The sequence below is a fragment of the Camelus dromedarius genome, chromosome 19, assembly GCF_036321535.1.
Source record: "Camelus dromedarius isolate mCamDro1 chromosome 19, mCamDro1.pat, whole genome shotgun sequence".
NCBI classification, from domain to species: Eukaryota; Metazoa; Chordata; class Mammalia; order Artiodactyla; family Camelidae; genus Camelus; species Camelus dromedarius.
Window position 1 is genome coordinate 1,607,640 of NC_087454.1, and position 16,362 is coordinate 1,624,001.

Consider the following 16,362-nt stretch of genomic DNA (forward strand, 5'->3'; position numbering starts at 1 on the left):
TGACAGCCTGGGGTGACCCCGCTCCGCACACCTGAGTGAGATGAGAGAAAGCCGACCCGGGCTGGTCTGCAGGCCGTCCCAGGAAGCCAGCCAGAATTCCCCGGCCCTGGAGAATCCTGTCGCCAGGAAACGTACATGAACTCCCTGATTCAGATCATCGGACTTTTCAGCCTCAGCTCAGTGACAAGCTTCTGGAGCGATGGAACAGGACCGTTAATGATGGCAATACTCTGTTTTCTGGGTGCTCACTGTGTACTGGGCACAGTGCTGGGTGTCGCTACACAGTCCGGATGCCTCTGCAAGCAGCCGGCCTGAGAGCAGCGTCACTAACCCCGTTTCAAATACCCACTCAGCAAGCTAGAGGAGGTGACGGAGGCCTGGCCGCTCTGTAAACTGCATCTCTGTGTCCTCCTCATAGGTCCTAGCGGGCACCTGGGAGGCATTTAATACAATCTCCCACTTGGCCTAAGCAGAACGGTCCAAGTGCTTCGCTTCTGGTCACAGCAGTTCCCAGCTGGGCCCACACGTACAGACTGTCCGTCTCAGCTGGACCCTGGCCTTGGCAGAGTTTACTGGCAGCTCCGACGCACCCCTGGGACCGCTGTTCTGTGCCGGGCTGTGTTGGGGGAACCCGGCAGCCCCGGGCGAGTGGGGACGGTGTGGGCCCCACGTTCTGGCGCGCAAGCAGAGTCTTCCCCTAATGCCATCAAACTGGAAACGGAGGGTCTTGTAGGAGTGGCCGGGGGCACTGGTGCTTCGTTTCTGCTGCGAGCGACCTCGCGCTGCAGAAAGTCCGGGCTCCACTCCACCTGCGCTTGGCTGTTCCTCCCGAACGTTCTTCCTCTCACGTCCTTCCTTGACCCTCTGTCCCCATTTACTCTCAGCATCTATTTGCGGGTGTGTTTAGAGCTAACAGCCCTCAGGCTGGATTTCGTTCAGTTTCTCAAGTCTATTAAAGGAGGGTCCACTTTATTGTAATTATTCGGAGACAGGCCCGCTCCCTGCTTGTCACGGTGCAGCGTGACTGTCAGCTCGGCTCTTCTCCAACCTTTGGGTGACATCTTTCTTCTTTTAAAACGGGTTTTAATCTGCTGGTTTCATCCCCGTGAATCCTCTTTTGTCACCTCAACTACATGTTGTTTCTCTTCCACCAAATTGCAAAGGAAGCCAGCCTCCTCTCAGAGGAAGGTTCCTGACTCTACTGGGTATGAAAGAAAACAAGGTTTTAATCCCACAAAACATTCGCTGTCTTAGTCTTGCCGTAACCGATGCGAAGATAAAAGAGTCACGGTGGAAAGGGACATACGTCCGTAAAACCCCCATTCCTACCACTGCCCGGGAATTCATGATCCCCAGAGGCCAAGCGGGCACCCGGAGGGCCGAGAAACCCAGCGACTTCGGCTGACGTTCATCGGGCACTCAGAACCGAGAAACGTCTGGTAACGTGTGTGTGTGACCAGCATTATTCTTTAGATAAGGGAACTCGAGTGGTCACGAGGCCAGCTTAACTGGAAGAGGCCGGGGAAATGTGCACCCATCACAAAAAGAGATCAGACATTTCAAGTGTGATGTGTCTGTTGTAGTCTCACCCCCAGCAAAGACACGCTATCGTCCTCCTAGGTGCCGGCCTGCAGCTCCCGAGGCGAGCGAGTTCAGAGACCTGGACGGGACTCAGGCGGTGTCCCCCGAAGGTGACTGCACTTCCCTGGAGATCCCCTGGAGGGCTGTTCAGAGCAGACCCCAAGCCCCGCTCGGGGGGCTTCTGCTAAGTGGCTTTAGGGGCCTGGGGTCCGAATACTCAGCGAGCCCCTGGGGGGTTCTCACTGGCAGGAGCGTCTGAGAGAAGCCACGCAACGTGCTCAAAGTCAGGGTCACGGATCTAAAGGGAGGGCCAAGCCCAGATGGACCCACGGGCTCCAGACACAGTGATCTCTCCCCTTGACCCGGGGAGCGTGGGAAACAGAGCCCTCCTCAGACCAGCAGTGGCAGGCCCGGCCGCCCCACCACACGCGCTCGAGTGGACATGCTAGAAAGCACCGCAGAAGGGACTCTCACCAGCCGAAGCTCCCGGATTGCTGGACTGGCCTTTACCTGGCACACGTGGGGCCTCCAACTAGACCACTTGCTTGTCTGCAGACAAGGGAAGGCAAGGAATTTCCACGACGCAGCCTCCGGTCTGGGCCCCAGCTTCCAAACTGGTGAGGAACTTGGTGTCCAGACCCACTGCGAGAGGACAAGTGACCCTGCAAGGGGAGGGGGCAGCCACGCCCGGCACCTCACCCGTCCCCCTCCCCAGTTTATCTAACTGGCCAGAGTATGAGTTGTGTATTTTGTCTGCCTGAGAAATCTAACGGAAAGAACTATTATTAGATAGATTTATTTTATCAAGGAAAATATGCTCTTAAAATGTTCAAGAAAGGATACTGTCTGGTTCCCAGGGAACAGCCTGACAAAGCCCTGGCAGAATGTATGACCTCTGTACACACACACAACTATGCAGGCATTCTGTGTGTGTGTGCGTGTGTGTGTGTGTAATACATAAGCATGTGTTCACAACTGCGGTCGTAAAGGTTTATTTTCCTTACAGCAGTTTTATAGTGAACTTTAACTAAGCCTTGATTTCTCAGTCGCAGGAAGTGTTGAACATTCTAGTGCCTCTCGCCCTGCATGTGCACATGAGGCGTGCAGGGACCTTGTTCCAAGGCAGGTCCGACCAGCAGGTCTGGGCGGGACCTGAGAACCTGCACCTCAGACCAGCTCCCAGGTGAGGCTGGCCGGCCGCGCTCCACTCTCAGAGTCACAAGCCCCTGATCTGTGGTGAGTGACACTCTTCTTCGCACATAAATCAGCCAGTCAGAGATTCCGATACATAAACAAATAATAAAAACTATGTTCACGTTCACTTACTCTTTCTTGGATAATTAATCTCAAAATGGACTTCAGTCTCTATACATTGCCTCTTGGCCATAATTGTAAACAGTTTTCCCTCAACGTTGTTAGAGCCATTTCCAAGTGTGAGCTGACAGACAAACGTCCACTTGAGAGAAAGGGGCAGCCAGGGAGGCTGGAGGCGCCCGGAGCTCTGATCTGTGGGCAAGGGAAGAAGGCCTGGGATGTCAGATCCCACCCATCTCTCAGAACCGACTCCGCCAGGCTAGAAATGATTAGAATTTCATTCAAGTTCGCCCTCTTGGAGCTCTCGGGAAGAATATCCAACACCAATGTTATTCCAAGTACCCTGCTATTCAGAGGTTGGCCCTACTCAGTGCTTTGTTTAAATATTTGAAACAAGTATATTAACAGCTATCCTCGTTTCCAAGGCTTGAAATATGAAACTGTCCCTAAATTGTGAAGGAAGTGACCACAACACAAATGACAGTGGACAAGTGTAATAGAGTTGCTGCGAAGGGAATGAAGCCAGGGGACGATCCCCACAGGGAAGGAACCCCAGCTTCCAGGAGCAGAGGCCCGACCCCAGGGGACTCCCAGGAGGGCACTACAACTGTCCACACAAATGCCACAAGGCGCTGACGCAGTGTGCTTACCGGGTGACGTAGTCAGTGCAGACCAGGGAGGTCAGACTACAGCCAGCTGTGGCAGGACTTGCCTCTGACCTTGGAGGACAGAAGGACTCCAAAAGGCACAAGAGAGGAGAGAGAATGAGGACGCGTGTGGTGAGAGGTCAACAAGTGGGGACAGAAGCTAAGCTGGGGTCACACCTCTGTGCCAGGCACCAAGCCGCCTGCTAACAGGTCGCTGAGCTCATGTCCTCCTCCCAGCTACCCTGCAAGGCTGGCACCACTACGGCACTTTGGGGAACCAGGGACAGAGACTCAGGTTAAACGGTTCAGGTCACACAGCTGGAAAGGGCTCCCGCGAGGACCTGAATCTGGGTCTCTCTGACACCTACGTCAATCATCGGTTCTCTCTAAACCAGCCCTCCCCGAGGTGCACCTTACGGCGCCTGCGCTGTGGGTGTGAGGCAGGAGACAGAGGGCTCCGGGTCAGATGCGTCCTGAAAGCTCCTGGGATACGTAGCGGTGCTAACGGTGTTCAGATGTGAGCTAACACGTGCTGAGCGCTTCCCACGTGCCTGGTGAAAAGCGGCTTTGTTGTTGTTCTTTTGACAGGAGAACCTCTCGGCGCCTTCGACATTCTAACGTGCGTTGAGAATGTCCAATATCATGTGTCGGGGAGTAATGTTAACAGCTCCACACAAAATGAGATTGACCGTCCGGACACATAACATTAAAATAGAATAACTGCAAACGGGCTGATGGGCTTGGCTAAGTCATCACCTGCTGGTGGACAACCTTTGCTTCGGACATCATGCTGGTGTCGGTCCCGTCCTCCCTTCATCCCCAGATAACTTCGTTAGGACACACAGCTCTACAGGGAGCCCTGTGCCCCTTCTGAGCTTGGGACCAGGCAGGGCTCTCAGGAGGGCAGATGGCGGGGAGGGCAGGATGCAGCTTCCCCCGGGGTACCCGACAGCTGGGGAAGTGCGGTCTGGTCACTCATCACTGAAATACCAAGAGACGCAGGTTCCTGACGGGACACCAGTGGAATCTCTCCTGCCCCTTTGTTGGTGACGGTCACTGTTGTAATTTGAGAGTCTGTCAATCTTTGCAAACCCTACCCGTGCCAAGCTTGAATCAGCCACACAGGGCCCGGCTCCCGTGGTGTACTGGGGAACGTGTTCAGTAAAATTAATGGCCTCTGCCTTGTCTCTCGTTCTATTTGCTAAATCCTTCTGTGTTTATCAAATAACAGGATCCCACCAGTAAGCATTTGGTTAATCTTTTGATTTTCCAAGTCATGTTCCCATGACAATCCTGTTAACAGTGGGGCGTCTTGAGCAGGGTTCCTCTGGCCTGGGTGGCTGGACTGCCCTCTCCATCTCAGTGTCTCTGAAGATCACTCATCCTGTCTGCACACCTCCTTAGATGACAGTGAGAGAAATGCCAACCCATCTGCCATCATCCGAGATGTCAGAAACCTTTCAAGCAGCCACGTCCAGAATCTGGTGTTGACAGGACGTGACAGTGGAAGCAAAGGTCAACAGCACAGGACGCGAGGCCAAGATCACTAAGGCTCCCCACCGGCTGCCAGGAGACGTGGGGGGAGTTCTGGGTGGGAGGACGCAGAGGAGAAGAGTCCAGGGGAGCAGACTTGGGGCCACAGCCGGAGGTGGCCCGGTGCTGGGCGAGGCCGAGCCATCGCTGACAGGAAGCGCCTGCCTCATCTGGGGAGTGCTGTGTTGACCGCTTCACTCAGCCGCCCTGTGGGCTCGGTGTTAACCAGGATGAGGAAATAGGTGGGGGAGACTGAATCCTCTGCTCGGTGTCAGGAAGGTGTCAGAGAGGAGAGGCCCTGACCGAACCGCGTGCCCAGTAAGCCCGGCTCACCCCGGGTCCTCACTGTTAGGTACACAGGGCGTGCGCACTCCTGCCAAGTGCCCAGCACCACCACACGAGCCAGACAGGCTGCCCCTGGGGTATCCGCCTTCCCGGCCTGCCTTCCCCCATCTCAGGTGGGAAGTCAGTCCCGTGCAGTAGTCAGGACTTAACTGCGGGGACAGAGACCGCTGCGCATTGCAGAGCAGAGCACTGAGCGTCTGCGGCGCCCCGACGAGCAGCGTTCAGCTCGTCATTTCACAGCCTTACTGAATGTTTGGGAAAGTCATTAGTTCCAGTGTGTGGCTTCCCGGCTTCTCGTGTCCAGGAATCGATGGCTGAAAACGGGCTGACGGCAGCCTCACGACATTGGTTTCAAGAATGGAAGGATGAGAATGTGAACTGGTGCAGCCACTGTGAGAAAGAGTGCAGAGCGGCCTCGGAAACGAAGAACAGAGCCGCCGCGTGGCCCAGCAATCCCACCCCTGGGGGTGTGTGTCTGTAAATATATATACATATATACATAGCAATATATATATATCTCCGAATATGTAACTAAACACTAACCCAAAAAGACACCTGCACCCCAGTGTTCACAGCAGCACTGTTTACAACAGCCAGGACAGGGAAGCAAGCTCAGTGTCCATCGACAGATGGCTGGATAAAGAAGCTGTGGTGTGTATCTATATATATATGAACATTACTTGGTCCTGAAAAAGAAGGAAATTCTGTCATTTGAAACAACGTGACCAGACCTAGAGGGTATTATGCTTACTTAGTGAAATAAGACAGAGAAAGACAAATACTGTATGATCTCACCTGCACATGGAATCTAAAAAATAATACAAATGAATGTATGTGCAAAACAGAAACAGACTCTCAGATCTTCTCACGGGAGAGAACAAACCACCGGATACAACAGGAAGGGGCGGACGAGGGCTGCGGGGCTGAGAGACACCGACGGCCGTGCGCAGCACCGACCAGCAGCAAGGGTGCGCCGCACGGCTCAGCGAAGCAGAGCCGTCGTTCTGTAATAATTTTTGATGGAGGATAGTCTGTAAAAATACATCATCACCATGTTGTACGCCTGGAACTGATACAATGTTATTGTATTACACAATAGATAATAGATCAACTATACCTCAATAAAAAAACTAATTAATTAAGTTAAATTTTTTAAAAAACCAATTGCAAGGATTAGGCAGAAGTGTTCTGACCGGTTCTGCAGTAACTTTTGCAGCTTCTTCCCACTGGAGGTCACTGTTACATCAGTTCCAGAGAAGAGCCTCAATTTTGTGAGAAAGAAACTAGACCGTGTCGATCCGGTCCTGCTGCATTGGCATAAAAAAGGAGACCAAACGGCGGAAACGGTCAGCCAAGGTGAAGGGCATTTCGGACACTGTGAAGGTAACATGAGCTGTCCTTAGAAAATGCATCAGACGTGGTTTTCAAGTCCTTAATGTTTAATTTCTGGAAAATAAATTCCAGCTAAATTTTCTACAAATAAACCTAACTACCTGCTTTATGTGTTGGGCAAATTAATCCATTCAAAGAGAGGCGTCATGGCACAGAGTTGCATAACTCTGGGCGAGTTCCTGACCTCACTAAGCCTCGGCTGTAAAACAGAGATAATAATTATACCAAATTCATGGGATCGTTGTGAGGATTCCCTGGGATGAAAAGGGCTTAGCACAGCGCCTGGAACACAATAAACACAATAGAAATGCTAGCGATCATTATTACCGTCCTTAGAGCCAGCCAGGTAGGGCCCACAGGCTCAGGTGAGCTCGTATTTGTGCCGTGCTTAGAACAGGGTCCGGCACAGCGAGGGCCATTTACATGCTCGTTAAATGAATAGGTAAATAAACAGACCCTAGCTGAAAGCATACACCCTAAACAGGTGGAACGCAAACATGGCCTCAAGGATATAGGAACTTGCCTAAATCATCATGTCAATTCAACATGTGCGTTCTAGAAGGCCGGGAAAAAATCGCGACCAGACGCTTGTCATCATCTGTCTTTAACTTTCACAGTAACTAGAAACAGCCGGGTGGTCTAAAGGAAGACGCTAACGTAAACATCCTGAGTAAGTACCTTGAGCGGCAGACAACGTGTGCTCTTTAAACAAAGGATCTTGTTTCATCGGATTCTGCCTCTGTCTGAGGCCGTCAGTGACCGTCACTGAGTGGACGTGCTTTGGTCTTCGGTCTCAAGTATCTGCTCTCCGCGCCGGAGGCGCGCTCGGCAGCGACCACAGGGGAGCTCCTGCAGTGGGAGCGTGGTGATCGCTCACCGAGGACATCAGCACCAAATCCAGCACACGCGTTAGGTGAACACTCAGGCCCTGGTATGGGCTGAGTAAAGGCACGGATGCTCCTGCTTCACCAAGTACATTCCTTTCTTTCTTGTATTGAAGTGTAGTTGATTTACAATGTTTCCGGTGCACAGCAAAGCCGTTCAGTTATACATATACATACATACATATATATATATACACATATATTCCCAGATTCCTTTCCATTATAGCTCATTACAAGAGATTGAATATAGTTCCCTGTAGGTCTCGCCAAGAACATTCTTAAGGAAAACCGGCCCTTTGAAAATCAAAAACAGAAGCTTTGAGTGTGTGTGGTGAAAAACGCTGTAGCCTTACTCTGTGCTGAGATGACAGCTGTTTTCCCACCGTTGCTTTTAAGTCATTAGTGCAAACGCCACTGCCATGCAAAAGGCAAAACTATTAGAATCACTCTGCAAACAGTGTTGACGGCGCAGACCTCTAAAAGGGTCTCGGGGTGCCCCAGGGGTCCAGAGACCTCTCTTTGGGAACTGCTGGCCCCAGCACAGACAGTGCTGGACAGGGTCGATTCGCCGTGTGTTGCCCTTGTTGGTCCAACCTCTCCTTCTCTGGGACACTTGGGAAAAGCCCCGGGCCTGCTGGGGCCTTCCTCAGGGTGTAGGCTGGACGGTGTGCTGAACGCCTTCCGAGGCCACAGCCATGGTGTTTTCTAAAGCTCTCAGAGAACTGATGAGGCCAGAGGGATCCGGATTCGGGAGACGTGGAGGCTCCACGTAAAATCTTTGCCTCCCTGTCGCCCTCTCCTATCTCCTAGTGTCCCAAAGCCCTTTCAGACTGTGGAACCACCCTGCAAACCACACACATGCTGGACTCAGACACCCAAGCTGGAAGTGGGCCCTGGAACGGACAGGTGCCCTGGGAAGGGCCCAGGGTGGGAGCCGCACTTGTGGCGGACTGTCTGCCTCAGAACCCTGCGGCTACACATCCCAGGGCAGCACCTGCACGCCTGCAGACCCCGAACGATGGAGCGCAACCCAACTCGGGATCATGCGGCCGGCAGGGCACATGCCATCTCACAGCACCCACGCTGGGCAGAAGGCAGAGTCCTCCCTCCAGGACACAGGAGAAAACTCATGTATGAACTGAACTCTTGTCTCTGTCGTTCACTTTCACACGTATCCCCATCCTAACTTAGTTCAGAGAAGCCCTAAATGGTCAAAAAGCTTAAGATCAGGGAAGGGTGACATCCATGTTCACTGCTCACATTTGGATGCAAATCCCACAAGCTGAAGGTCCGCTGGACAAATCAGAGGTTGGACTAGAGCTCCCTTCCAGCCTGGTCTCTGCCCCTTTGTAGAATTTCCCGAGCCCTGGCCACTGACCGTGGCATCAGTCTGCTTGTCACAATCTGAAACTTCTGATGAGCTCCCAGCTCCCAGTTTAAGGCCTGGGGGTGGGGGGTGGCGGGGAGCCTGGGGAGCAGGGGCATCAGGAAGAGGTGGGGGCCCGGGGCCTGGCTGATGATCAGATATCCTGCAAGGGGCCTGAAGGACCTCTGCCCACTGACCCCAGGCCTGCCCCGTGGCACTGTGGCGCCCAGTCCTTTGTGAAGAAGGCTACCTCTGACCCAGCAAAGTGGGGAAAAGGCAGCCTGGATGTGGGTGGGTTTGGGGAAAGAGAGCCCCTCAGTGCCACGAATCTGGGGCAAGTCCACTTCCCTGCTCCTGGGCTTTGAGTTCCCTCAGAGAAGGACTCAGATGAGCTGGCTTCCAGGTCCCTACGAATCGCAGGCCTTCAACGTCTCGTTCGTTGGGGAAACGCCCTGGTACCCTGTGCTCATCAGGGTCTGGGGTGGATGCAGCCAGGGGCCACTGTCCTCCTAGGACAGTCCCAGCAGCTGCACACGAGCTCTGGTCTCAGCTCTGCTTTCCAATGGGACCTCAGGGGCGGACGGATGAACTTGACCTGTTAGGGGTTCCCTATGCATCTGCTATCCAGCGGGAAGGCTCTGGACCTCTCTTCTCTCCTCTGCTGTCTGCTTAGCACCCCCTCAGCTTTGTTATTGTCGGTACGTGCTGGGCAGAATGTGAGAAATGAGGCCCCAAGTGCCCGAGGGCGCAGGACAAGGACCTGGACACAGTGTCCTGCAGCTGAAGTAGGGTCCTCCTGACCTGGGGCTCGGGCTGATGTCTCTGTGAACCAACAAACCACGTTTAAGACGTGCACAGTGTGTGTCATCGTGCACTGGAGAATCTGGAATAAGCACTTCAAAACCATGGTTCCACTCTACTCTTGCTTCTGCTAAAATTTTTAATGACTTGATATATGAAAATATTACCTAATAGGAATGAAAGTAGTGTGCAGAGGTAGCCAAAAATCAAGGAGGGGTCATGTGAAGCCTCAAGGCCTGGGAGACACTGACAGACAAATGGCTGTTTCACAGCGCAAGGCTGTGGGCGGGCGGTCAGGACACGGCCGGCCAGTCGCATCCAGGGCTCTCGGCATCAGGCGTGCTCCTCCTCTCCTCACGTAGGAACCCAGACCTAATTTGTGATATTTATATGTTTTACTACATTGATTGAACTTTCAGAGCAAAAATAAGATATTTTTCTCGTATTATGCCAAACAGCATAAAACTATCATAATTTTAATTATCCTGAGAACCCGGAATGACACACACATAACCAGAACCCATCAGCGTGTTGGGCGCAGGGCTCCCAGAACCGCACCCGGGCAGGGCCTGCACCCAGCGTGCTGGAGAGCCTTTCAGTTGTTTCATGTCCTAAATGCAGACCGACGCCTGGATGCACTTCGACGCCCTGTAAAAGGCAGCTCCTAAAACCATGTGCTCACAGAAACTTCTGAGATGAGAGGTCGCCCACACTTCTAAATCACATTAGCACTGAGGAGACGAGGGTATATGTTGTAAAATCTAATTTAAGGGACATTTCTCTACGGTTAAAGCGTTACAAAACCTTTTTCTAAAAACCACGCCCACAACACTCTCAAGTAGCCGGTCTGTCTTGTCGACCCTCTGTAGGGAAACACGTGGGGGGCCATGTCTCACAGCCTAGACAGTAACTCATCCTTTTCCACACGGAAGATGAAAGCTCACAGTGCTTCGCAAAGGAGGTGTGTGCAACAGCCAAAAACGACTCACGCCTGGGCAGCAGTGATGGGCGCACTTATTGTACCAGGTCCCCTGGGAAGTCTTAAAAGCCTGACGCCTGGGGCTCTCGGTCCTCCGAGCACCAGGACGCACAGCGGTGGTTTCTTGTTGGGTAAGGTATAAACAAGGTGTTTATATGCAGGTATAGAGATACACGGCCCAATCCCCCTGGAGAACTTTTTTAACCATAAATTATGCACATTCGACAGAGGCAATATGGCCTCCAACAGGGTGGAAATTGATTCTCCAGGGGCTAAAACATCTCATCCCCTTTATGCATAAAGCACAGATACAGCTGCAGCGCGTGAACAGGTGTGCAGTGTGTCTGCGGCGCTAAGACTCCATGGGAGGGCAGGTGGCCCTGAAGAAAGGTGGGGAGCGCCGCTGTCAGGGCGCTTCCTGGGGGGCAGCCTTCAGAGTGCCTGCTGTAACATTTTCTAAACTGCCTCGTGTTATCTTAAAGATGATTCACCCTGCGCTAACTGATAAAAGAATTAACTATGAAGAAAGAGCTGATTTCCAGAGACGAATACCCTCTCTTGGGAGTGCTAAAATCCTCAGAGTCTGAATCAGCTCCTTCAGAATTCCACTGTTTTCCCGACTGAATTCCATGCCTGGAACAGCTGCGGGATCTCGGGCAGCGCGCCGGGGGCGGCGGTTCAAAGGGAGAAGCGCGGGAGGCCGCACCAGGTGGCTTTGTCGGGAGAGGGGATCACTCTCTAGACACTGCCTTTGCCAGAAACTTCTTAGCAAGGGGAAAGGATGTTTTGCTTTTGCATCACTTTGTTTTCATAAGTCACACAAGGAGGAGGAGAAGCCATGCTGACGTTATTTTTAGTTCCCAGGAACAAAAATAGATCGCCAACTTTAACACACCGCGGGAATGGCTCCTCCAGGTTCCCCGAAAGTTGGTGGAGAGTCTGAAATGCTACAAAGTGCCACGTGCCTCTCCTTCTCCCAACCCCTAGGACAGCGGGGGCGGCCGGGTGAGGAAGACCGGACGCACCACTGGCTCGGGCTAGCCCGCTCCCCAGCTGGGAACATTCAGACAGAACCGCAAAACGAAGCCGCCGCAGTCAAACGTGCCACGACTACCTGGACGTCCTCAAGAGCGGGCGCCTGCCTGTGACCTCCCCGGGCCATCACGGACCGGAGCACACGCCAGAGGACAGGAGACGAGATAAGGCACAGGCTGCCTACAATCCAGACGCCTTTTCTTCCAAGCGATAAGTCCATTCTCGCCTCCCTCGCCTGGTCCAGCGCAAGCATGCTCCAAGCATGAACCCTGCTCTGAGTGGGAGGCGCTGCCGGGCCGCAGGGCTCCGCAGGACCCTGGTGGCCGTTTCCAGTTACGCCATCAACGGATAATCTGCCTCTTTAAAAGGAAAAATATGATGGCCCGTGTGACAGATCTGAAACAGGTGCAGGGGCAGAGGGAGACGGGCTGGCGACAAGTGACACCACCAAGAACGCGCCTGTCCCCAGTTCAAGGACGATTAGCACAGCGGAAACTGGCATCGGCCCCGACGTCTGGGCCACCGCCAGGGAGCCTTCTCCTGCCCTCACGGGTGAGGGGCGCAAGACGGGGGTGGGGAAGCGCAGCGCCCCAGATCACAAACCCTCCACCCTCAGATACGTTATTTTCAGATCTAAGTTACGGTCATTGTGACCGGTGCGACCGGTGCCGACAGTACAATTTCACAGCAGTTAGGCAGGAAATGCCACCTGCTATTCAATGCGCCAACTGCAGTCAAAAGAGGGAGACCCTGCTTTGCTCCAACCCCCGCTAGCCTCCTCACATCCTGTTCATAGATACTGTGTTCTGTTTGGACCCCCTATACTGGGCTTTTAAACACTCCACGGGCTGTGATCCCTTCCCCTGGGGCCATCCTGACTCCTGCCCCCCAGCCCCCTTTCCTCCCCAGGGGACCAGGCCTTGCGGATGGAGGATGGGGAACTGGGGGTTGCAGGAAAGCGGGGGAAACCAGAGGACAGGAGGCGAGCCCTTCCCTTGGGCACAGAGAGCAGGGACGTCTGCAGTAAACGGCGGCGGGCAGAACGGGATCGGAGCACGGACTCGGGGTGTCTGAGAACATTACCTGGCTCCTTGGTCTCTCATTACACAAATGGAATCAGCGTGTATGCGTGTGTGTGTTTGTATTACACGGCAAATTAGATCCGAGGGAAAGGCAGCAGGGGGAATATTTATACAGGTAACAGAGAGCTAACAAAATGAGAAAACCTGGATTTGATTGTATAAAAAACAATACTAATCATGGCAAAGAGAGCCTTTAGCATTCACGAGTCAGCAGCGCACACAGCAGCCATTAAACTCATCGCCCCACGTGCCAGATCAATTATTTAGCTTTTACGTTATTTCAACACCACATTATGTGGGTTTAGAATTAGTTTATCACAGCGCATCTGCTAAGAGCTTTTAAATTTTTACACCATTTAGGTGATTCTGAATGCACTTTAGAATAGAAGAGAATGAGAAAAGTCATTCGAAAACAGAATTAAAGGGGCAGTTGACAAACAAAAGGAACAAAGTCGAATATGCGGCATTAAATCAAGTCAACAAAAAATAAAGTGGAGGAAAAGGAAGGAGACAGTTAAAAGCAAGTTAAATAGGAAAACTTGGCTAAAGCAGGAAAGAAGAAACTGAGATTCACCAACTACGTTAACAGATACAAATCGTTAAATGTCAGATAACGTCTCCCTGTGAGGAGGGAAAAGCCTCTTCAAGCCCTCAGGGCACGTCCCCCTCACTGGGGCGTCTGCAGCTCAGAGTAGATGCTTCCCAGCGCACCGAAGCAAGGGTCTCTGCAACGACCAGCGGTGCTCATCTTCTCAAAGAGAGAAGGGACCGCAGAGACCGGGGCTATGTGGGGGGACGATGGCGAGCGTGTTTTAGCAGTCCCTGGAGAGAAGTGTGGTACTGGGAAGATTTCCTGGGGCCCCGGCAGGAGGAGGAGACGTGGCGCTGGAGCTCCGCCTGCATTCCTGAGGACACCCGAGCCTGGAAGGCCCCCTCTGCCCTCCCCGCCAAGCCTGCTGGCCACCTGGGCACCCCTCACCGGGCAAGCGAGGGCCTCCAGGGCCGTGGCCTTGGCAGACGGGTGTCCGTCCGTCCCACAGGGCAAGAGAGAGAGATGGGAAATTTACTGCCGACATCTCTGGGCCCTCAGCCACTCACCAAGAAGGAGGTGAATGGACCTACGGTCGTTCCTCCCCACCGTCCGCAGCGGCAACCGCAGGGCCCGGCCAGGAGGCCCAGGTTACACAGGGGACGCCAGACCGACGGCAAAGGACGTTCTCTTAGGGGCTCTGAGGAGCAACAGCCTCAGCGCTTCCCTCAGAAGCACCTAAAATACTTAACTTTCAAACCATTTGATTTCTAATATTTGGGAACTGTTCATCACAAGAAGAATTCTTACTAAAAACATGTCTGTTCCAGCTTAGCACCATCTCACTCTTCAGAGATGTGGCCTCCTTACAAAAATAATATCACAGGACCTGGAGAAAAACAGTGCTGGAAACATAACCACATTCAGAGAAACTATTACAGAGAGATGGTTATTTCAAAGTTCTCCTATGCAGATATTTTGGGGGCAGGGTGTACTCAGTGGTGGAGCGCGTGCTTAGCATGCACGAGGTCCTGGGTTCAGTCCCCAGTACCTCCATTAAGAAAAAAAAAGAATATTTTGTCTTCTCTGTTCTACAGACATTAAATCCTCCCGTTTATTCACCTGTATGGTAAGCAGCCCTCATGGGGAAGTCCTCATTTCTTACATTTTGCCCAAGGAAACGTCCTGGTGTTTGCTGGGCAAGGTGTGAACTCACTGGGGAAGCGGGGCCTCCCAACACCCGGGCTCCAGCCTGACTCACTTCTTCTCTCTGGTCCGTCGTATCTCTCTGTCCCCACTTACAGGGGAACGCCCCGCCGCCCCGTGCCCCCAGCAGCCGGATTTCATTGTCGGCTGCGTCGTGAGAAATGCCCTTCCCACCTGGACAGGGGTTTTCAGGACAGTAACCGGACCAAGAAGGATGTTCCCCAAACTTGCCTCATGAGAATCACTCGCTCTGATTATTAAAAATGGCGACTCCCCGCCCTCAGCCAGAGCGCAGAATCCACTGACATGGACCCGCTCGGTGCGCAAGCATCCGGGCGCCCACCTGGCGCTGTTCCCAGGATGGCGGCCGAGAGCGCAAGGTGGAAAGACGAGAGGCCCCAACCTGGAGGAGGGACCCAGAGGAAGGGGCAAACACTCTCAGAACAGGCAGGGGCTGGAGCGGGAGGTGAGAGGGACCCCGCACTCAGGGAGGGGAGGAGGGCTGCTGGCTGACACCTGCTGACCGCCTGCCCGGTGACCGACACTGTCCTGGGTGCTTCGTTTACATTCAGTTTTCCAACAGCCACGGGCGTCCCGTTGTTCAGGGCAGCCCCCGGGCTGCGTTAGTGACTTCCCACAGATCACGAAGCCAGAATGGGTTCTGCACCAGCGAGGACACGGTGCGCCGTCAGGCAGGGCTCACGTGTCCCCAGCTCTGATCCCTCTTTGAGGACCTCAGGGTCCTCCGTGAAGCAGGATGGAAGCTGGCCTGTTCACAAAGGTTCCTTAATTCAACCCAAGTGACAAAACAGAACCTGAAAACGATCTGATGAACAGCTGCGGGCGTTGCTCTACGTAAGAAAAGATACGGTAGAAACGACACTTTTCGAGAGACTAACTTAGCAGAGACTTACCTCATTTTGTCCAGATCTGGAATCCTGTTCACTAGAACTTTCTTCCAGAAAACATTGCACCTTCTCCACCTCTTCCATGCACTGGAAAAAGGCCATTTTCTCCAGCTGGCCACTGGGGCAACACGTGTTGAACTCTTCCAGCCTCTTCACTGTTAACATCTTGGTGGTGAGTCTGATTACGTTCCCGTCGGGAGTGTGGCTGTCGTCCCTCTCCGCCTCCGACCTGTAAATCAGGACGCAGTCGTGGCTTCTGAGCACACCCTCCTCTTGGCTGCGAAGAGGAGGAGAGTTCTCATCACCGACCCACACGTTTGACTCTTTGGGGAAACGACCAGTGAGAATTCTGAAGTCGCTTCTGTTTAAACTGGAGGAGACGCCCACAGTTAGGAGGAGAAAGGCAAATACGGAGTTTCAGACGCCGGAACTTTGAGAGGAAAAGGGCTCTCTCCTCACCTTCCCCACAAAAGCAAACGGTGAGAAGCAGCCTTCAGTGTCACCGGGCGACTGCGTTTTCCCCTCGTGGGACGAGTGGGGCGCAGCTGGGACTGCTGCCGTGCTCCTCCCGCCCCGCTGGGAAGGCGTCCTGGGTGAGGAAGGGGCTCTCCCGTGCTCCCCCTGGGGGAGTGGTCTCCACCAAATGAGCCACTTCCAGAGCCCCTCTCTGTCTACATCTTAAAATGTTTGGTGTTTATTTTAAAAAGAACTTTGTTTCCTTGCAGCCTGCTCACCCAGCCAAGGTTCCCAGATACCTTTC

General features: G+C 53.3%; 1 protein-coding gene across 5 annotated transcripts in view; it reads right to left on the reverse strand.

Moving 5' to 3' along the window:
• The window catches only part of MYLK4 (myosin light chain kinase family member 4), a 70,725-nt gene that overhangs the window by 53,472 nt on the left and 891 nt on the right, over positions 1 to 16,362 (reverse strand). For all 5 annotated transcript variants that reach the window (XR_010376765.1, XM_010977178.3, XM_064476123.1 and 2 more), the window contains exon 2: positions 15,609 to 15,831. Coding sequence is in view for 4 of the 5 variants with exons in the window: in XM_010977178.3 (XP_010975480.1) it covers positions 15,609 to 15,831 (223 nt within the window). In the remaining variant the exon portion in view is untranslated. The remainder of the gene's footprint in view (positions 1 to 15,608; positions 15,832 to 16,362) is intronic.